This window comes from Zonotrichia leucophrys, chromosome 4A, assembly GCF_028769735.1.
Source record: "Zonotrichia leucophrys gambelii isolate GWCS_2022_RI chromosome 4A, RI_Zleu_2.0, whole genome shotgun sequence".
Classification (NCBI taxonomy): domain Eukaryota; kingdom Metazoa; phylum Chordata; class Aves; order Passeriformes; family Passerellidae; genus Zonotrichia; species Zonotrichia leucophrys.
In genome coordinates this window covers 17,096,157-17,118,842 of record NC_088174.1, presented here as the reverse complement: position 1 = coordinate 17,118,842, position 22,686 = coordinate 17,096,157, and the positions used below count along the sequence as shown (strand labels likewise).

At 40.0% G+C, this 22,686-nt stretch overlaps 1 protein-coding gene across 5 annotated transcripts in view; it reads right to left on the bottom strand.

Moving 5' to 3' along the window:
* PCDH11X (protocadherin 11 X-linked) overlaps positions 1–22,686 on the bottom strand; it is a 427,225-nt gene that overhangs the window by 357,599 nt on the left and 46,940 nt on the right. For 4 of the 5 annotated variants that reach the window (XM_064712723.1, XM_064712727.1, XM_064712724.1 and 1 more), the window contains one exon: positions 2,036–2,083. The exons of the other annotated variant lie outside the window; for it this stretch is intronic. In XM_064712723.1, coding sequence (XP_064568793.1) covers positions 2,036–2,083 — 48 coding nt within the window. The remainder of the gene's footprint in view (positions 1–2,035; positions 2,084–22,686) is intronic. 5 annotated transcript variants of the gene reach the window in all.

The window sequence follows — 22,686 nt, the reverse complement described above, 5'->3', positions numbered from 1 at the left end:
ATGACCAGAAAAAAGAAGGCATAAATAAAATTGTCGGCTAACTAGGAGTTCCTTTTAATGTGTAATATTTGGAATAATGAACAACTGCTCTTCCTCTGTTTATCCTTCTGCTTCACCTTCACTCAGGTAGCTGCTACAGGATCATAGATGGTTTGGGCTGGAAAGGACCTAAAAGAGCCTCTCATTTCCACTGGACCAGGTCCAGCTGTGCTCTGAACTGGTCTGAGAAACTCCAGAACAAAGCAAAAGAAAATATTCCCAGTATTCAAGATTGCTCATTTCTCAGGAGTTGCAAAAGATTTGTGCTCCCTGTTCCCCACCACTAAGTGAATGCATTTATAGCTTCTACAAACTTCTGAGTGAGGCTGAACTCTCACTGATTTGTTCCTCAAAGCCAGATTTTCACTTTAGATAAGCCATCTTTTATTTCATATGACAGAACTATTCATCCACACATGCAAAAATCACTGTGCCACTTGCACAGCATTTGTGGCAGCATTAAGTTGCAACTGGGGACAGTATAAAGTAAACTGGAACACATTTTGAAGCAGTAAAACAAATACAGATTTGGCTTCTTTAGCAGAAGGCATGAAAATATAAGCCCTGCAAATTGTTTCTAAATCAAGATATACATTTTGAACCAATTAGGGTAAATTTTAGAATGGCAATTCTATGCTGATAGGAAGCAGAGCGTGAGTTTCCTCCTCATATTCAATCTGGCTAGCAGTTATTTGCAATAAGTTTCATAATCACAAAGAAATTATAAATTATATATTCTATGCTTTACCATAGATTCCAGAGGAAAGAAAACAACAGAAGCCAGAGTAAAAGGAACCTGTCAGCTCTCTTTGCCTCTTTATTTGTACACAAGCTGACAGATGGGCACTGATTATTCTGCCATTAGATCCCACAGCTACAAGAACTTGGGACAGACTTTGAATTCACGTGGTTGTACGTGTGTGTGCCCATCTCTGCTTCCCTCATCCAGCATGGGAGAGGGGCTTTTCATCACAGCAGATGAGTTTGATATAAAATGTGGTGCTTTAGCTCCCCATTATTAGCTGTGAATGGCTGGAGAACAGAAAAGAATGTGAAGATCTCTTCCAAGTTCATTATTCACACTTGAATAATTTTCTGTGGAAAGAAATATTATCTATGTCTATTTCTTCCTATTCGTTACAGGTTCAGACATCTTTTTAAACTACAGAAAAACCATTGCAGAGAAGTAGACTTTCTCTTAATTCTAACAAGAGTAACTATTTCAATTTGTTGAAATAAGAATATTTCATGTTGTTTAAGAGATAAGGTTAGGTGTGATATGCTGCAAATTAACAAACACATTTTCTAAGAACAGATAGTTCTCACATTCTATACGCTCAAAAAAAATTGATGAAACATCCAAGAAATACATTTTTAAAATTATAAATACCTAATTCTCTCCATTATGAGCAAAGAAATTGAGAACTAAAGTGAGAAGCATGAACAAAACCCTTCAGGATTAATTTCTTGATGTTGAAGTAAATAGCTCTACCATAATTAAATTTTAGTGAAGTTAAAATTTCCATTAGGGTCAAATTTCTATTGGGACTGAACTGCACCTCAGTCACCACATTATCCCAGAGATCTGAAGGATTTGTTCACACTGGGAAGGGCAAGAGTCCATTGGAAAAGCAAGTGGATAATTAATAGTTATAGAATACCTTTGCCCATTAAAACAACTTGCAGAAATAATCTGCTCCATTGATATATCACCATCCTTAGAGAAGAATGGGAGTGAGAAATACAAAATTGACTTTTTAGATTTAAAAATACAATTTAAGCACTAACTATTGGAGCTAAACCAAAGTTATGCCCATCTCAGAGCCTGGATTAGCTTAAAGAGGTTCTGACCCTGCCCACAAGATCCCTTATCAGGGCAATAAGGAGCTCTGTTACCTTATCCAATTTTCATCACAGCCTTTTCCATGGATTTGCACACACAGTCTCTCAAATAATGAAACTTTCTTGTTGAACACTCCCTACTGTGGATATTTACCTGGTCATTGGTAATGGATCCAAATGTCCTTTTCGGAGCTGTTTTGGGCTGTCATGTGAATAAAAAATTAGAGAGGATTTTAAAAATTGCAACATTTAGGTGGTTTCATAAATGCATCATCAACAACACACGGACACAGAGTGTGGTAAGATAGAACAGCTCCAAATGCTGCAGACAGGACTGGATGTGACAAAGTGCACCAAAATCTACACACAGATATTGCATTTCACAGCATTTCACCACAGGGTTTTGTTAGATCTGTGGGGCTCTGACTGCCTGGACATTGTGGGGAAGAAGGAAAAATAGATCAGCTTCTGGTTAATGCTGATAACAGACATGGTCCACTGTGTTCAGAGCATCCTGTGGAGCTGTGCTTGCAGAGCAGTAAACTGGCAAAAAGCAGGAATTTCTCAAAGTGGGGAAGGGAAAGAATGTTGTGCTAAATAACGCTACAAAGCCAACTGCTTGTGATACAAACTACTCAGATTGAGAGAGGCCACCAGTGATTATTCCTTAAAACACACAAATTATGTAATTGTGTGTAACAAGCCTGCATTGTGAGCTGACAAAGGGTAGATCAACACTGTCCTCACTCTTCATTCAGAAGAGGATTCTGAACCTCCAGAGAAAGCCACAGGAGCAGAAGCAGCTCATTGTTTTGTGGCTGCATCTTCACCCTGCACTTCTCATCAATCCTTCAGGCACTGTAAATGACAAACACATCACGAGATGTCCTTGGTTCAGCTCAGGGTCAAACAGAAGTCAAGGGCCATGCACAGCTCAAACTTTCACTCATATTCTACAGGAACTCATCTCAATGACTGCTGCAACAAGTTAGAAGTGCACATGCTAACAATCATCTTAAAAGAGAAAAGGAAGAAGAAGAAAAATATTAAATTATTGGTTTCTCATTAAAAAGTAAATCACTAATTTATTAATTAATTACTTGATAAAAACCTTTGGCTGAAATGTAGCTTTGAGTCCAAAGGACCCTAAAATCTTTTCAGAAAGTCCAGAGAATAATGCATGTGTGCTAAATGCTGTTTATTTCACACGGAACACCACAGAAAATCTTTGCAGAACTTCAAGACAGGTCCCAGACATTTTTCCATTTTTTCCTTGCCTGTTTTTCCAAGACATATGGAGCTGCTCTGTGACTGTGCTGTCTGTCAGCAGAGAACAGAGAACAGCAGCACAGCTCCAGCTCTGAATGCAGAAAACAGACCACAGTACATGGTGGACAACTTTTCCTACAAAAGCTGAAAGCTAAACTTGCAGTTTTCTTTCAAAGGCGATGCTTTGGCTGTGAAATTGTGAATTGCCAAAGCCAAGTTAATGTCTCAAACACAAAATATTCCACATGGCAGGCAATAATGGATCTGTGTGTCTGCAATGGGTGCATGTGGATGCACTCAGATCCAAACCTGCCTAAGTGGTGCAGCTCTAATAAAGGTCCCAAGTCTGCTATTACTCACCCAGTGTGCAATTTGCTGTCCATGCATTCCAGAAAATTGCCATTTTTTGGACAGCTGTCCTGTTAAAGGCTCCACAGTCACTCCTCTCATGACATCCCACAGCTTACAACCCAAAGTTACTGGAAATAAGTGTCATTAGTAGCAGCAGTTACCTTATGAACTGAGTGGCAGAACTTCAAAGGAGAAAAATAACATTACAAAGGTAAGAATTCCTTATAATGCAGACCTCAGCAGATGCAGAGTTGCTTACAGATTTGAAACACTCTCTTTGTCAAAGCAATTCAGCCTTTTAATTTGTAGGCCAAGATTTTTAAGGCTTTTGTTCAATTTATGGTTTTCTGTCAGTGTCATGCACTGCTTCTATTGGTTTCCTTTGAAGGAGGAAAAAAGTTTAGCTTGGAATAAACTGAACTTTCAGGTTCAGAACCACAGTAAAAATAGGATTTGTAAGCACCCAATTATGCATAAACCTAAAGTGCATTTTCTGCATTCAGAATCCCAATTAGCTCCATTCCTATGTAAGAGTTGAGGAGATCATATTATGAGCAATGTCTACACCATAACTTGCTACTTCTTCTCCTCCTATACCAAAAAACCCAAAAAAACCAAAGAAAACCAAACCTAAAAAAACCTATAAACCTGAATCTTTTATTTTAATAAAAATTCACTTCATCCACCTCTGCAAACTGGGGTGGGAATAATGGTGAACCCACATTGCTGCAGTAACAGGACACAAAATTCCCCAGAAACTCCTTTCAGGGAACTGGGCCATCACTTGAGTGGTCTTTCACAATGCACAGCAAACACACAATTAAATATTTCAAAAAATATGCAGCTGCACCACAAAACTGGAAGGACTTTATATTCACAATACTCCTGCTGTATAAACAATTACAGACTAACTAAAGATGGGAAACTGAAGTACAGAGACACTTTTATCAATTGTCCAAAGTTTGTAGCTGGCCTGAAAAAGGTGGCCACTTCTGAGTTACTAATCATGTTTAAAATTAAACTTCAGAATTTTAAGCTTTAGAAACTAACTGTTAGAATGCCACTTTAGGAGTTAGACTTTGGAATTTTAAACTTCAAGCGAAGTTCTTTCATTTAGAGACACTTTCACCAGAACAAGGGAGGTCAACAGCTGCAGGTAACAACCAGGGAGGAAACCTCCCCTCCTAATCTCCTCCATTACAGTTGTTCAGAAATATTCACAGACATCCTCCTGAACAAAAAGCTACATTTTCAACACCCTGAGGATATTCAGATTAAGGTATTAAACATGTTTGAGCTTTGCTCTGAATTCCCATGATAAAGCTCTAGACACCTGACATTTCTGCCTTTGGATTCACTCACTATAGATATATAATGAAGGGGAAAAAAAAATAGGATTTAGATCAGGCAACAATACAGCCAACAAGTGCATTTTGATATTTGCATTATACAAGGTGACAGCTACACATTTGCTCTGTTTCCTGGCTGAGAACAGGCACAGAACCGAGGATGTGCCAGGAAGGGAAATAAATGAGCGCAAGGCTCCAGCGCAGCGCTGTGCCCTCGGAGGGGAGCACTGACAACCCTGCTCAGAACAGCTCCTGAATCACAACCCCCTTGTGCCTCGGCAGCCAGAGGCTCTGCCTGAGCTCCCAGTGCCACATTGGTGTCCGGTTTTCGGCTGTTTGGATGGCCTGGAAAGGCCCGGGGTGGCCTTGGGGCAGCCCGCGTATCAAAGGAACAGAAGAGGCTTCAGTTCTTTTCTCGGTCTCGGTGTTTATTAATTGTTTATCTAAAAGATTTTCTCTCGGCCCGACAGAGCTCTGCTCAGCAGCCAGCCATGAGCACACTCCCCTCCCCTCCGGGCGGTCACCTATCTTTATACCCAAAGTTACGTGTACAATATTTATCATTTTTCCCCAATACCTTTCACGTTTAATGCCCAGTGCACTTTTAGTAACAACCAATCTCAAAGTGCCACCATCACCACAGAAGATGGAGGAGAAGAAGAAGAAGAGAGAAGAGAAGACAGACCGCCCAATTCCTCCATCTTACTTCTCTAAACCCCCCTGTACAGAAATCCTAAACCCTGTGTTTCACTCTCTAATTAACCAATCCCTTCACCATTCACACCTATCCTCATACAGGTGTCGTCTCCTGTGTAGGATCAAAGTCCAGCCACCAGACACTTCTGGAACATTCCAGGACTCCCGAGCCCCCCAAGGGTGCTCTCGGTGACACCTCAGTCCTGAGGCGCTGAGATCCCACACATTGGGAGCTCGGGGTGAGCCCTGCCCGGTGCTGGTGAGGGGTGAGCCTGCTGTGCCCTCCTCTCCCTGCCTGCACATCAGCGCTGCCAACCAGGAGGGGATTGAACCTGGCAGCCACTTGGGCAGCAGGAACCCTGCACAGAAACATCCCAGACAGCTCTGAAAACCCCTCTGCCCTGCAGCAGGGGCTGTGCAGCATCCCCAGCTGGCAGGGATTTCAGTGGACATGGGGGTAACGGGCGTGTGTAGACTCAGTTTGTGGCAAACGGGATAACAAAATATAGAATAGACTGGAATAACATAGACTTGTGTCACAGACATCTTTTATGAAAAATCCTTTCCTTAGCATTTTTCCTCTTGAGAAGCTGGGAAGCCTCAGGAACAAAATGCAAACAATGGTTATCTGCTGCTGTGGGATGCAACAGGTGCATCTGGGATTGAGCTCATGTGGTTGTTTCTAATTAATGGCCAATCACAGTCAGCTGGCTCGGACTCTGACCCAGACACAAGCCTTTGTTATCATTCCTTTCTATTCTATTCTTAGTTAGCCTTCTGATGAAATCCTTTCTTCTCTTCTTTTAGTATAGTTTTAATGTAATATATATCATAAAATAATAAATGAAGCCTTCTGAAACATGGAGTCAGATCCTCGCATCTTCCCTCATCCTCAGACCCCTGTGAACACCGTCACAGACTTGTGCTTTGCTACAAACATCTGCAAATCAGCATTCATTAAATTAATGTCTCATTCCCTCCTAGACACACATCCACACACAAGTTCAGTGTGTATGATATCTTCAAATGCATGGCATCTCCACTAAGAAAAAAATCCATATTCTAACCTCTGCTGCTGCAGCTTTCCCAACAAGCTGTTTAGCAAGATTGTCTTCCTTGACCTAACACCCTCCTAAAGCTCAAGTTCAGCTGGGAGCAAAATCACTGTACCTTCCCTCAATGCTTACACTTGTAGGAAAAAATGCTGACAGAACTTCCATGAGAACATCAGGAGCATCACACACACACCTGGAACCCCCCACACTTCAGAAACACAAGGAAATTCCTTCATGAGCAGAGACAGCACTTTAATCTCCATGTGTCACTGCTTTATGAAAGTGGATTCAAAAATCCACAGCCTTAACAGAGAAAATTCACAACCCATGTGGGCAAAAAAATATAACAGGGTGAGAAATAAACTCCAGCAGAAAGGAGTTTACATCCTCCACTTGGAAGAGATTTCCCCCAGCTTCCACAGGCAGGCTTTAGGAATTCTGGAGCTGTCACAAGTGCTGCAGAAATGACCTGATCATAAGCCTCTCTCAAGGCCTCCACTCTGCAGGGTTTTGTAAAAATCAAAATAAGAAAGAGTGCATGAGTGTGACATTTAACTGCCACGGGATCAGTTTTGCTCCTGAAAGAAATAAAGCTATACTTTTTCAAGGAATGAAAACTTATCCTTCTTTTATTACTCTCAGAAAATAACAGTGAGGCTCCCATATTAAAGTGTAAAAGTGTGTGATGTATGCAAGATGCCACTTCACTGCACATGGGATGATAATAAATAATACTGCAATTTCAGAGTAATAAATGGGAGATGGTGGCTGAGATGAAAGTGACACTGCTAAAAATAGCTCCAGAGAATTCTAAAACTCAGTAAATAGAAGTCTTTTCACCATAGTGATCAAGGAGTATAAGGGATAAACCAAAAATGTATTTTCTGGTCTTGATTTCTCAGGAACTTGACTTCTGCCTCCCCCAGTGTTACTGACTCCTATTTATCTGACTCACTAGAACAAGAGCAAGATAAAAAAGGAGAAACATTTCCTTACTGTAAGGCAGCAACTTGAGTCTGAAAATCAATTTTGAGAAGAAATCTCTTGCTACCTGTGTGTATTGAAAGTTCTGGCAAATAAATTGTCCTGACTTTCCAGTTAACGAGTTATATTCTGAGAAAATGCTTCCCTGTGAGTTTGGGATCAAAAAAATCTTAGAAGTGTATTTGATTTATCCTTCAATATCTAGTTTTACTCAAGAATATATTCCTTTCTAAAAACAAAAATAAAATTCCAATTTCACTCTAATTGAATGTGCTTGAGCTATTTCTCGGTCTTAAAACCAGAGATGGAATTGAAGTAACTGATTTGTAAGAAAGAAAATAAATTTAAGAATATTAGAATGGCATGTTTACAAGGGAAACACCAAACACCATTCTATTCCAGCCTTTCTGCTGAGTTTTTGTTCACTGTTTATATTCCCTAATAGCAGTTTAGTCATGAATATACACTATAAATTACAGCTAATGGACAGAAATTTTTTCCTCCAAAAGAGGAAAAAAAAAAAACCAAAGAAAACCCTGAGACCAGAGAACACAACAAGCCAATATTTAAGCAGGAAGAACAGCAGCTTCAGAAGATAAATACAATATCCATCTCCTGCTGCAGAGATCTAGATTAGACTCACCTGGTAATGTGAGTCCTCCAATAAATTATAAACTGAGACCAACCCTCCCACAGCTGATGGGGAAAAAAGCAGAGAGTGGTGAAATGGTGAATGTTGGGAGTAAAAAAGCAGAGAGTGGTGAAATGGTGAATGTTGGGAGTAAAAAAGCAGAGAATGGTGAAATGGTGAATGTTGGGAGTAAAAAAGCAGAGAATGGTGAAATGGTGAATGTTAGGGGTAAAAAAGCAGAGAGTGGTGAAATGGTGATTGTTGGGAGTAAAAAAACAGAGAATGGTGAAATGGTGAATGTTGGGAGTAAAAAAACAGAATGGTGAAATGGTGAATGTTGGGAGTAAAAAAGCAGAGAATGGTGAAATGGTGATTGTTGGGAGTTAAAAAGCAGAGAGTGGTGAAATGGTGAATGTTGGGAGTAAAAAAACAGAATGGTGAAATGGTGAATGTTGGGAGTAAAAAAGCAGAGAATGGTGAAATGGTGAATGTTGGCAGTAAGGGGAGTGATGGGGTGTGATCTCAGCAAGGTTAATGCCAGAATAAATACCACAGCTCAGGAGCCATTTAGCAATGTGATTTAGCCCTCTCACCAAGTGTGCTACTCCAGAAAAAAGCAAATTAAACCAAGGTTGGTGAAGCCATTTCTCCCCAGTAATGGCTCCTATAGCCCAAGCCAAAGGGAAAACCCAACCTTTCCCAGGTCTGGGTGCACACCCAGTGCTCTCCTGAGGTAAATTCAATCCCTGCCCTAAAACAGATGTTCCCAAACAGCAGCTCCCACACTGTTTGTGCTACAGTAAAGCTCTGTAACAGGCACACACAGAAACTGGACCTGAGGCCAAAACCATGAACAGCTTTGGGGCAGCTGCCCCCAGCCCAGGCAGGAATGGGTCAGGGTGGGAAACCAGAGCTGAGAATTGCCCAGAGCCCTCCCAGCTCCCACTGTGACCCCAACAAACACCCAGGGCAGTGCCCAGAGAGCCCTGGAGAGCAGGAACAGCCCCTCAGCCACACACAGGGTGGGACAGGCACACAGCAAACCCTCTGAGGAGGAGGAGATGCTCTCAATAATTCAATGTGAACTTTAGCCTTCCAAAAAAGTGATGTAAACAAGTGATTCCACCAAACCCAACCCATTAAAATATTTCATCCTGAAATGAAATATAACTTATATCCATTACTTGGGAAAATGACAATTAACATGGAATATAAAGCACAGCTCAAACAATTTAACTTAAACAGTCTTTAAACAATTTTCATCTTAGATACAGACTTCATCTATACCTTGATTTATACACTTAATTCTTTTCTACTTCTTTATCTTAGAGGCTTTAGCATATTATTAGGATTCTTGCATGTTTAGGTATTAAGCTAAGAACAATAATTCAATGTATTATGTTGATGAAGCAGCCAGCTAAACAAACCGTTGATTCTGAATTCAAAGATTTAGTTGGGCATGTTGCTATTTTTAAAACCTGCCTAGGATGTTCTACCAAATACTACATCTGTCATTATTCATCAGGTTCACAGATACTGAAAGAACACAAACCAAGTGCTCTCCAAGACAGGACTGAGTCAATTTGCTCACAGAAATCTGCAGGACTGCTGTCTACAATAAAACAGGTTTCAGTTGTTATGTGGATTCAAAATAAAGCACTATCTTCAAATCCTAAGGTGGCACTATAAAACTAAATTTTTTATGTGTTCTACCTACAGAGTCAAAGCTCTGCTTCCACACTCAATTAACTTTACTGGTAACATAAGAAGAGGCCAACTGTGGTTATATGTGGAAGCACCCATTGTGAAATGTAAAATTAAGTGAAACCTGTTTTGAAATCCAGCATTACGGCTCTTAACAAAACAGCAAACCAGAACTGAATTAGTGAAAGTGGCTGTGACAGCTGAAGCCGTGGAGCTTCCAAGAGGGCTCAGCATTATTAAAGATTTTCCTTATGATGCTCTTAGGCACAATCTGATTAGTTCCTACAGCTGCCCAGCAGGAAAAGCCAAGCCGTGATTCCCAGGAACACTCCAACAAAGCACCTTGAGCTGCAGGGATGGCAGAGCCGGGCGCTCACAGCACTGCAGCTCCAGCTCTGCCCTCCTGACGCACAGCCAGGGCAGAATTTCCATTGGAGTCACGGCAGAAGCTCCTGAGCAGCATCATGTAAGCTACCACAACCTGTCCTGATGGATAAACTTGTTCCACACAAAATACATAGAGGAAAAAAAAAGAGGAAAAAAAAGAGGAAAAAAAAGAGGAAAAAAAAGAGGAAAAAAAAGAGGAAAAAAAAGAGGAAAAAAAAGAGGAAAAAAAAGAGAGGAAAAAAAAGAGGAAAAAAAAGAGAGGAAAAAAAAGAGGAAAAAAGAGGGGAAAAAAAGGGAAAAAAAAGGAAAAAGGCGAGAAAAAGGCGGAAAAAGGCGGAAAAAGGCGAAAAAGGGAAAAAGGCGGAAAAAGGCGGAAAAAGGCGGAAAAAGGCGGAAAAAGGCGGAAAAAGGCGGAAAAAGCGGAAAAAAGGCGGAAAAAGGCGGAAAAAGGCGGAAAAAGGGGGAAAAGAAAAGGCGGAAAAAGGCGGAAAAAGGCGGAAAAAGGCGGGAAAAAGGCGGAAAAAGGCGGAAAAAGGCGGAAAAAGGCGGAAAAAGGCGGAAAAAGGCGGAAAAAGGCGGAAAAAGGCGGAAAAAGGGAAAAGGGAAAAAGGCGGAAAAAGGCGGAAAAAGGCGGAAAAAGGCGGAAAAAGGCGGAAAAAGGCGGAAAAAGGCGGAAAAAGGGAAAAAGGCGGAAAAAGGCGAAAAAAGGCGGAAAAAGGCGAAAAAGGCGGAAAAAGGCGGAAAAAGGCGGAAAAAGGCGGAAAAAGGCGGAAAAAGGCGGAAAAAGGCGGAAAAAGGCGGAAAAAGGCGGAAAAAGGCGGAAAAAGGCGGAAAAAGGCGGAAAAAGGCGGAAAAAGGCGGAAAAAGGCGAAAAAGGGCGGAAAAAGGCGGAAAAAGCGGAAAAAGGCGGAAAAAGGCGGAAAAAGGAACGGAAAAAGGCGAAAAAGGGAAAGCGGAAAAAGGGCGGAAAAAGGCGGAAAAAGGGGAAAAAGGCGGAAAAAGGCGGAAAAAGGCGGAAAAAGGGAAAAAGCGGAAAAAGGGGAAAAAGGGAAAAAGGGAAAAAGGCGGGAAAAAGCGGAAAAAGAGGAAAGGAAAGAAGAGGAAAAAGAGGGGGGAAAAGAAGAGGAAGGAGGGGAAAAAAGGGGGGAGGGAAAAATCCACTTTGCATAAATGTTACTCAAGTCTTTGTTAGAGATAATGAGTAACAAAAAGGAATTTTCTTTGCTACTTTGCCTGTGAAACTCAGTAGCCTGAAGCATATGCTGTGCTGTGACAAATGTGCCATTGAACTTTAAAACAATATTCAAAATAGATTCTGGAAGACTTCAGTCCTGTTTGCAGAACTCTTGTAGCATTGTCTGAATATCACAAGAGTGATGAGCAGACTGATATTTTTACCACTTTTCCAGTGCCCTGGATGCCAAGTTAGGATTTTAAGAGCCACAGACACAGCATTGCCTGTGAAAGGCTTCAAGCCTGGGACACAGATTTTCAGCCAGCTGGAGCCCTGAATCATAAACTCCATCATCAAATAATTTCGAAGTTGTTATTAAAGTTAATCAATAAAAACCACACAGGTTTTAATTCACAAAGGTAAATTCACTTCTGAAGAAGGTTTGACTGTTCTTCCAGTTCCTGAACACAGGAAAACTTAGGAGAAATCATATTTCTACTGTTGCAAAGTTTTCTGCCACTGGGCAGCAGAACAAGTTCTGGTTGTGCCTCTGGGCTTTACTTCCCACCTTAGCTCAGGAATATAGACATTTAAAATAAAAACCAAATAATTTTATTTCTGCTTAACATAATGGTCATGGATATTTGTGAATAATGTCTTTGCATAGTTTCTCAGCTCCTCCATGAGCTTATAAAACTGTGTACTTTTTAAAGTTAAATAATAAAGTTGAAGTCTTTTATCACTGCATCAAAAATGCCGTTTTCATAGTATAAGAATGCCACCAGTGGGCTGATGTAAAGAGAAATTAAAACAAGTGATCATCACAAAATGTAGCATCTAAAACTTTGACAATGTTCTAAACACTGTCACAGACACATTTTATGAAAAATCCTTTCCTTGGGGTTTTTCCTCCTGAGAAGCCTCAGGAACAAATGTAAAAAATTATTATCTGCTGCTGTGGAATGCAACAGGTGCATCTGGGATTGGTCTCATGGTTGTTTCTAATTAATCACAATCACAATCTGGCTGTTTCAGACTCTTGGTCAGTCACAAGCCTTTGTTATCATTCTTTTTCTATTCTTAGCTTAGCCAGCCTTCTGATGAAATCCTTTCTTCTATTCCTTTAGTATAGTTTTAATAGAATATATATCATAAAATAATAAATCAGCCTTCTGAAACATGGAGTCAGATCCTCATCTCTTCCCTCTTCCTGGGACCCCTGTGAACATTACCACAACACTCAAATTTTAAAATCTGGATTTTTTACAAAATAGACACAAAATCCCATTGGAAAAACTGGACATATGGGAAAAAAATCCCAAACCAACAGATAAAAATATCAGAACCTCCACTGCTGGGCAAGAAATCTGTGAGCTCAAACTGGCAGGAGCTCAGGAACAGCTTGGGAAAAGATTCTGGTGATTCCCAAGCATCTGATATCAAATGTTAGAGACAAATCCAAGAGCAGAGGGAATTCAGTTTGACCCTGCCAGGCCATGCTTGGGCCAGCCCAGAAATCAGTGCCTGCTCCTCCTCTTCCCCCTGGGAGGAAGATCCAGACTTTGGAAACACAGACCAGCAAACGGAGCAGACCAAAGCCCAGTTCAGATGATAAATTAAGGTGGCCAGCAAAGGTCATCACATCCTCACATAATGCACTTCAAAACCCAGACAATAAAAACCTCAGAGGCAGATATTAAAGCAGATATTAAAACACACACACGCTAACAGGATTTTCTCTTCAGCTTTGCCAAAGGTCCGCTCAGACACTGAATTTCAGTGCCAAGCTCTGGGTGATGCTGGCAGCTGAAGGTTTGAATTATTCAAATGAAAGGTTTTTATGAGGGAGGGGCTGGACTACCTCAGAATTTAAAAATAAGCATTAATGTAGAATCTTACAAAGAAGCAGGCAATCTGGAGACTTCCAGGAACTCATTCGAGTTCTGATATTGTACAAGCATAGTGAGTATCTTGGATATTCAACAGGGACAAATACTTGATTGAATAAAACAATGAAAGTGTTTATTGTAAAAAAATAAAAGGTTATAGGAAAGTTCTATCAGTATTTTAGGCTCTGTTTTTAAGACTGATCAAATTATGGCATGCACAATAGTTCTTGTCTTTCCCAACAAATACCAATTCACAAAAAAGTCATGTGTAAGTGCCAGAGTATTATTTCTGATATTAGATGGGAAAGAGGATGAGGAACAAAATAGAAGTTACTCCTTTGTTTATACCTTTAAGTCTGCTGCAATAAATTATCTTCAAAAACACCTAATGGAAATGAGGGTGGAAATTATATGGCTGGGCTTAGGATGAAAAGGAAAATGAATTCTGCCAGTGAAAAAGCCATATAATATCCCAGTCTGAAAAGCACAGAGGAATATCCTGACTCAAAAGAAAAAGAAGAGAAAAAAACCCCTAGAAAACGTCAATTTGCTTGAAAAAGCAGAGGAAAAAAACTACAATTATTCGACTTTGGAACATCAGCAATAACCAAAGCAAGAACACATCACATTAATAGAGCCAGCAATTACAGCACAATGAGAGAAAAATGTATTTCAATACTGAGAGCTGATGACTCAGAACTCATTTCTTTTAGCAATGTTTCTTTTTGTTTCTTCAGAATTGTCTCAAACACTCTTTGCTACATGTCCCAGCTTCAAAAGCTCCACAGGACTTAAGTGTTCAGACCAATTATGTTTCTGGGTTAGAGAATATAAATTATTCTGCAATATACCTTTCTTTCAGGAATAAAAATAACTGTACTAATGCAGTCAAGTGCCATGAACCATAGCTGACACTTGATTTAAATATATTTTTGATAGCTCTTTCTACTAAAATGGAAGGAAAGTGTTCCAGACAGTGTATTTGGGGAAAAAACTAGCTAGGATATTTAAATCTTTATTAATAAAATCCAATTAGAAAGCTTAAAGTAAATATAAAATCAAGAACATCATATTATTATAAAAGCTACTTTAATATTTTAATTGTGTATTTTATGACAACTTAAATCAGGAAAAAATGAAACTACTTCTCCTATTTTCAAAACATATCCTAAAAATTGGAAATTTTTAAATCTCCAACCCCCCCGGTGGATGGGATGAAAAATGAGTCTTAGAAAAGTGAGTTGGCCAAAAGAAAAATCTTTTGTAACTAATTTTCACCTTTTATTTCTCTTTTCTTTACTCAACATTTTGAAAATACCAGATTTTTTTATAACCTCACAAGTACAAGTGAAAAAAGACAATTATTCCTTAAAAACTTGGAAATTTTCATGATCTGAAAAATATTATCTTCTGGAAACCTAATTCCAGGTTTCTCATGACAGCCATCCAAAATACAAGCAAGACAAGCATTGATGCATCCATTAAAATAAGTAAAGGAAACAGAAAAAAGTAATCCTTGCAAAGTTATTCTGAAACAAGAATTACAGTGGAACCAAAGAACTTTTACAGTACATAAAGTAACCATTAGCTGATATAATTGAAGAGCTTGTGATAATTGTTTTTAATTTGATTGAAAAAATAATGGTCTTTAAAATGTTTCTGGCCTGGCTGGTGACAGCTATTGCTGATTTTTAACTACAAAAATTACCAAAAAAAGTTTAAATGCCTTTGGATACAAGATGACCGGTGTATCATGCAGATGCATTAACATAATTTATAAATAAATGGTCTGAAATTCAGACACCTGTTTCAGGTCATTTTTTAAAAATAAGGGCCAAAGGCATCTCTATTCACAGACAAAACCACTGAATATGTGAAAATAATGTCCCAAAACCATGACAATGCTGTTATGGTATTTGAAAAAGGCTCCAACCTCTTTCTTTAGTGATGTACAAAAGTCTGACACCTTTAAAACATGGTAGACTTTCAGACAGTAGGAAAAAACCAGGATGCAGCATCATCTGTCCTGAGTGCACTTTTATTTCCTTTTGTAACTTCACTTGGCAGTGCATGATGGCAGTACCCAATATCAGTCATTTACGCAAATGAAATGATATTTTCATTTACAAGGGCTATTTAGTGCTTTTTCTGGGGTTATCAATAGACAGCATGAGAGATCATATAATTAGTAATTTCTTATAAATTAGAACAATTTTTTCCTTGATGGCTGTTGAGAAATTGTTCCTTTCTCTGTGCTGCCAAACTCACAGACTGTGTACACAAATCCTGAGCCCTGTGTGCTCAGGAAGCATCCCCATAACTGAGCTGAAGCTGATGTGTGTGGACATCAGCTAAAGATGCTGCTGAGCTGAGGCAGATGAAGATGAAGAGGAGCTCTGTGTTTGACAGATGGGAGCCTCTCAGCCTGGGTCTATCACCCTCTCCCCTCTGAAACATGCTAACTTCTGTATTATTGTTTGCAGTCCCACTATCATGCATCTATGCAAACCAGAGTATAATTTCATTTACAAGGGCTATTTTAGTGCTTTTACAGGGATTATCAATCAAAAACAGGATAGATCATGTAATTGACAATTTCATATAAATTAACACAATTTTTTCCTTGATGGCTGTTGGGAAAATGTTCCTTTCTCTGCGCTGGCAAACTCAGACTTGTGTAAACAAGCCTGTGTGCTCAGGAAGCATCCCCACATGTGAGCTGAAGCTGATGTGTGTGGACATCAGCTAAAGATGCTGCTGAGCTGAGGCAGATGAAGATGAAGAGGAGCTCTGTGTGTGACAGATGGGAGCCTCTCAGCCTGGGTCTATCATCCTCTCCCCTCTGAAACATGCTAACTTCTGTATTATTGTTCCCTGACAGCTCGTGTGAGAATCAGAGCCTGGCATGCAGAAAGAGACACCAACTCGTCCCTCAGCCTCACTCACTGAACTCGCTGTGCCTGCAGCCAGGCTTTCTCCTGCAGCCCTGCCCGAATCCCAGAGGGACGTCAGGGTAACGGGAGCTGACAGTTTTACAGCAACAGTGCCACAAACCACCCTAAAGGAGCCTTGCATCAAGCAACAAGAGGCAATTACCTTGACTCCTGGCTCACCAGCACCAGTCGGGAGCAGGGTTTGATCTCCTCACTGACACCAAGGCACAGCTGCAGCAATGCAAAGCAGTTTTCCCTTTTAAAGCTCAGAGCCGGTGACTTTTTCAAAATAATGTGCACAGATGACCACTTGTCTGTCTACATCTCTCTAGACAAGTTACCACTGAGCAGTGTTATTATTATTCCAGCACAAAATCTGCTGTAAAGAATGCTTTGGTATTTTGGATTGCAAGAAAAATGAGCAAATGGGGAGGGGGATTTGGAAGAAGGTGGATTTTCCGTTACAGCATAAAATAATGAAAATAAGTCTATTTTGCAAAGGTGATGCAAAAACTCCAGATGATAGTTAAGAACATCTCAGGGGGAACCATCCACATGAAAAAAACTGAGGATGTGATAACTTTAACCAAAACACTGAACTTCTATCTGCAATGAAAAAGGGAAAGATGGTTTGGGTCTGACCTATTCCCCCATTGTGGATTTAGGACAAAAGAACTTGGCACTGTCAAAAGACAGCCTGTCAGTCCTAAAAAAAGCCTCTCTTGTAAAGGGCAGCTAAAAATTACCTTAGAAAGACAACATGCCCAGCTCTCCCTGTTTATTAAATTACCAGCACTAGAGAGTGACCTCAGAGCTTGACTGGAGCTCAACTCCAAAGCAAAAAAACTCCCTAAACCTATTTTTGAGTTCCCTAAATCCATAAACTTCCCTTTCTATGCTGGCACACGAAATGAGAAAGCTGAAACAGTGCTGACCATCAAATATCTGCAGTTTAATCCTGCTGGGAGCAGCCTGGGCTGCAAATGGTGCTGAGGAGCCCAGGGAGGCACAGGCTGGGAAGGGACCCTGGAGATGCCCTGCTCCAACCCCTCTGCCAAAACAGCATCACACCCACGTAGGGTTTGACTTTTTCCAGGTGATTGCAAAGTAAAAAAAAAAAAAAAAAAAAAAACAACACATCCCTCTCCAAGGAAAAAAAATCAAAATTTTAGTCTAAGCCACATGAGAGTGAGAAGGAAAAGAAATCCATAATAATTAAAAATAAAAAAACAACCCTCAAATGGTTTTTCAACACACATCTTATTTTCACCTTGTGTGTAAGCACTGTCAGATCCAGGATCTGGCTTTACATAATTTCTCAGTTTTAGGCACCTAAGTGCTATTGTTACCTGTACCATCAATAGGAGTGTAATTTTACTTTTGTGGCAATTAGTCTTGAAATATCACTGAACAACTAATGTTTCCTGAATGAGAAGAGAAAAATACTGAGAAAATATTGTTCTTGTCTATAAGAAAGTCAAGAAATCTCCTATCTGAATAATGCATTTTCCTGAGTATATATCAGTAAAACAAACTCTTGAATGACCATCACCCCATCAGCCTTATTTCCTTTGCGCAATTGCTAGAAAAGGTTGGCAATAAAAAAAAAATCAAAAAGTGCAAGAATTTTTTGTTCTTAGAGGGTTGCAACAAGTTCACAAATAATTTTTGAAAGTAAGAAAAATTAAGTTGCAATTCCTTGTTTGTGTTAGTATTTAGCTACAATATTCAGTAAGAGCTGGCAATATTAATAAATATCTGTTTGCAAGCAGAAGGAAAGCTCTGTGTTGGCAGATGTTTCAGAGGCTGCAGATGTTGGCCATGAGCAGCCCAGGCTCCCTGTGACCCACTGAAAGGGACAATAAAGCCCTGCCCTGCTGCTGAAGCCCACAGAGAATCACCCACGCTGGTTTAATGCATTAATTCCAATGGGACAAGCCACGGGACATGGTTTGAGATCCCCTCAAAGGCAGAGTGGCTGCTTTTTCCACTGGATGGAATGAGAGCACAGAAAATGGAATGAGAGGTCCAAGCAGCTCCTGTTTGGGACACTGAGGGTGATCTGGTGCTGAAAAAAAAAAAATCAAAGTTTGTGTCACTGTGCAGTGACTTTGCAGGGACATTCAGCATTCTGTCTTGTTTCTCTGTGCACTGAACCCCACAGGTGCAGCACTAAAAACAAACAGACCATTACACACCAAACAGACCAACAAACAACATTAAAAACAACAAAGGTTGTTGGCCTCATCCACTGTTACACTTTTGATTTTCACATTTGTATCCCTGCTTACCACAGGACTATCAACACAGATTTCATTAATATGACTTTCTGATACACACTTAACCACAAATCCAGTCTCAGTCTATAATTCTAAGTACCCTCCCAGATTTATTTCTACATAAAACACATCTTCCACTCTTGATCTTGACAGTGATATGAGTTACTTGATCCAGGACTGCTGCGAGGCTCAGAAATAACCAGCTGCAAACATGAAATATGACGCTTGAAGTGTGATGAAGAACTGTGATTTCCATCTTCCATGGGTCATGGAATTGACAAACTGTATCAGAAAAAGGGGATATCTCCTATTGAGAGGCATCACAAGGATGATCTAGAGCAGCCAGATGAAACTCCCCCCATCAGAGGCAAGGCTGGCGTGGTGTGAGCCTGAGCAGGAATCTATTTTGTCAGACTACAGAGCTATGAACTGACAGCTACAAAGAGATTATCCCATTATCCTAGAAGGGATGCACCAGCTGCTTCTGATAGGTAAATACAGCAAAAGGTAAGAGTAATGGAACAGCAACAACAATCTAATTTCCCCCAAACTGCAGAGGATTAGAGGAAGAAAATATTAGCACTCAGGATCAGCTCACAGAAGAAAATGCTCAGTTCCTGCTGCAACTTCTAGCGTACATGGTATACCTAGTTGACAAGAAATACTAAGCAATCAATTAATAAAAATATTATTTAAAACATGCCCTTGTGTGAGTCCTTTTCTATTCAAAACCTGTTCTGAACCAGCTTGCCTTTTTAACATTTAAGAGAACAAAGAAATGCTTCACACTACAATCTCTGCAGTCAAAGCAGAGGCCTGTGACACCCATAAATATGAAGTGTATTAATCAGGTAACACTAAATACCAGCTTGCCTTGAGGTGTGGGTGTGCTGAGCAGTGCAATCACAGCAGCAAACAGGAATTTATGGCACCGTGGGGCACAATGCACATTTCTGTCAGTCTGTAAACAATGGCACTGCCCTGAATGGGGAACAAAGCCCTGCAGGCTGGGCTGCCCCTGGGATCAAGCACAACATTAGGGTTTGTGGCTTCATCCCCAATCAGAAATCACTGTTTATTAAGGTTTCAGTGCACAATTTGCTCCTGCATCCCACTGTTTTCACAAACTACTTCTATTTATGAACGCCCAGCTCCTTTTTTCCTCTCATTTCCCATTTATACTTAAAGTAGTTATCTCAGCTGAGACAAAAATGGTTGGGTTTCCACCTGGCCATTTATTTCTTGTCTTAGCTGCACCTCCCAGCTCCCACCATCAGTTTAACTCCATCCTCTTCCCCAATCCAGCTATTTCTCATTCTAAATGAATTTTCTTCTATTGTTAAATAATATCTAAGTTCTCCCTCCTCCCCTGGTTCACAGCAAACACTGTTTATCATGTGAAACCTTAATGTCACTCCCTCTATGGTCACCTTGGGGCATCTCAGCAGAGAAACACAATCTTTTATAATGCCATGCACAGCAGCTTTGGGAACAGCAAGAAGCTCTGCGTGACTGTCTCCTCTTTTCTATTAACAGTAAAACTGCTGCCTTTTTAGAGTTCATGTGTTTCCAACAGGGCTGAGAAAATCAGAGCCACAGACAGTTCTGGGTATGAGGTGCCATGAATCTGTTGCACATACAGAAGTTATTTTCTATTCAGGTACACCTGGATAAAATGCAGGCAGGAAAAAAAAATGAGTGTTAATCAGTGTGGTAATTAAAGCTCTGTCTTGTTTTAAATAAATCAAATCCTGCTTTACAAAGCTTCCACTGAATCTAAAATACAAGAATATATTTCTTTTATTATATATTTCTCCTTCCTTGTATTATATATTTCTGTATAATATATTTCTCCTTCAAGAAGAAGGATTTCTTCCCAATATCCAATTTAAATCAACTTTCTATCACAACAAAGCATTTCCCCCCATCCTGTCTCTCCAGGCCTTGTCCAAAGTCCCTCTTGCAGCCCCTCCAGGTATTGAAAGGCTTCAATAAAGTCCCTCTGGAGCCTCCAGGCTGAAGAATCCCAGTTCTTTCACCCTTTCCTCATAGGAAATGTGTTTAATCCCTCTAATTATCTTCCTGGACCTCCTCTGCTGTAGCAGACCCTGCCTGTACTTCCAGCCTGCTCACCGGAATCCTTTATTTCTATTAGTTGGGTTTGTTGATTTTTTTGTTTTTATTTTTTTTAATCTATTTTATGATTACTTTTGACATTACCATTCTGAAAATTACCAGTAGAATAACATCTGGAAATACTATTCCACACGGTATCTGGCTGTCAGAAATTTCCTTTTGGTTCTTTACAGATCATTTCCAAGGTATGTGAAATTGCTGGCTCATTTAAAGGCAGCAGATCCATAACTCTAAAAAAACCTGACCAACAGGCATTCAAGAGAAAAATGCAATTAATTCTTTCAGAAGATCTGCCAACAGGGCTGTGATTTCACAAATTATTCTGTTTGCAGCACATGCAGCACAAGATTTCAGAACTTCCAGTCCATACCAGTGTGTGCTCAACCTCACCACCTTCTTTTCCATTGTGTGGAAAAAGCAGTTTTTTCAGAGACACTTGAATAAACATGTAACTTGTCCTTTCTTATTAATTTTTTCCCTAATTAAAAATGAAATAATTTGATATTTGTTATTTAAAATTATTAAGATATTTAATAGTTAAGAATATTAAAGTATATTTAAGAATATTAAGATATTTGCACAGTTTTTGATGGAAAACCTCTCAGGCAGACCCTCTCACCTTGCCCAGAGCTGCAGGCTGGATTTCAGATGAGCTCCCACTCGAGTGACACAAATTGGCCAAAAACAAGCTCACAAAACAAGATTGTTATTGTGGTGATCTGAACTGCTGCTTATCAGGCCCAAGACTCCTGATTTTGCCATTTTCTGCAGTTTTCCTTTCCTGCAATAACAGCACTTTCGGATAACTCACATTTCTCTGTTTAGACGGGATTATTTTGCCCCATTTTGTGTGTAACCCTGCCTTTTCATTATTTTCTACTCCTACTGTTATTTATTTAATATGCTGTTATCCATTCCCAAAATCTCATTGAATATGCCTCATAAAGAACACTCTGCCCTACTGGATGCTTCTGCTTACCCAACTAAAAAACCCCAAACAAAATCCGCACATGTAGATAGACCTGCACTCCGATAACCTAGGAAAAGTTTTAAAGATTTTACTGCAAAAACTTCAAACATTACAGTAAGTTCTTGGAATGTTTTAAGTTCCTTGGCTGCACTAAGAGCAGACAGACGTGTGGCATCTTTTTTTTAAAATTTATTTATTTTTTGGATAGCTAGCCAGAAATGCCCAGTGGGATGCACTTTCCTGAAAGAGATTTTTATGTCTTTGTCACTCCTTAGCACCCACACTGCCACAATTACTTCAGGTTCCAAGCAATTTAAAAGAGCTAAAAAAAGGCAGAGCTTTATTTTTATTAAATTGCTAGTAAGTACTGCTATCAGTGAATATCAGCTATGCAGTCAGTCAAGCAATATATTGGATAATGTAATCTATGTTCTTCTGGCACTGAGGAGGGTCAGATTGGCTGCTGAGCAGCCAAACCACAAAATAGTTCCCTATTCCAAAGCAAAGGAAGTGAGGGCAATTTCAGCTTCCCCCAACATTTCAGGGTGAATTTCTTTCCTGTTCTTAAGTTTGTTTTGGTAAACTCAAACAAAAGTGATCATTTATTTAGTAATTACTCACTCCTGTTTATATAAACATCACATGTTTATGTTATTCTTCCGTCTCCTAGTCCCCTGTTAGTTGCTAGAGAGAATAAAAGAAGCAAGAAAATGAAATATCTGCTCCTACAAGGTCACTGGCACTGCCCTCCTTGCACTCTGCACGTTTGGAGCTGCTCCTGCCCAGACATTACAAAGCTGCCCTGACAAACAGACTCCTTCCCTCTGGAACAGCTCATCCATGCACAGGTGAGCATCACATCAGCTCTGGGCCACGTTCTGCTGCTCAAGTCCACCAATTGTGCAAGAGAGGCACAAATAAAGAATGTTCCCATAAAAATGGGAGGCGTAAACTCAGCACAAAACCCTTCTGCACTTGGCACTGCCATGGCAGTGGCA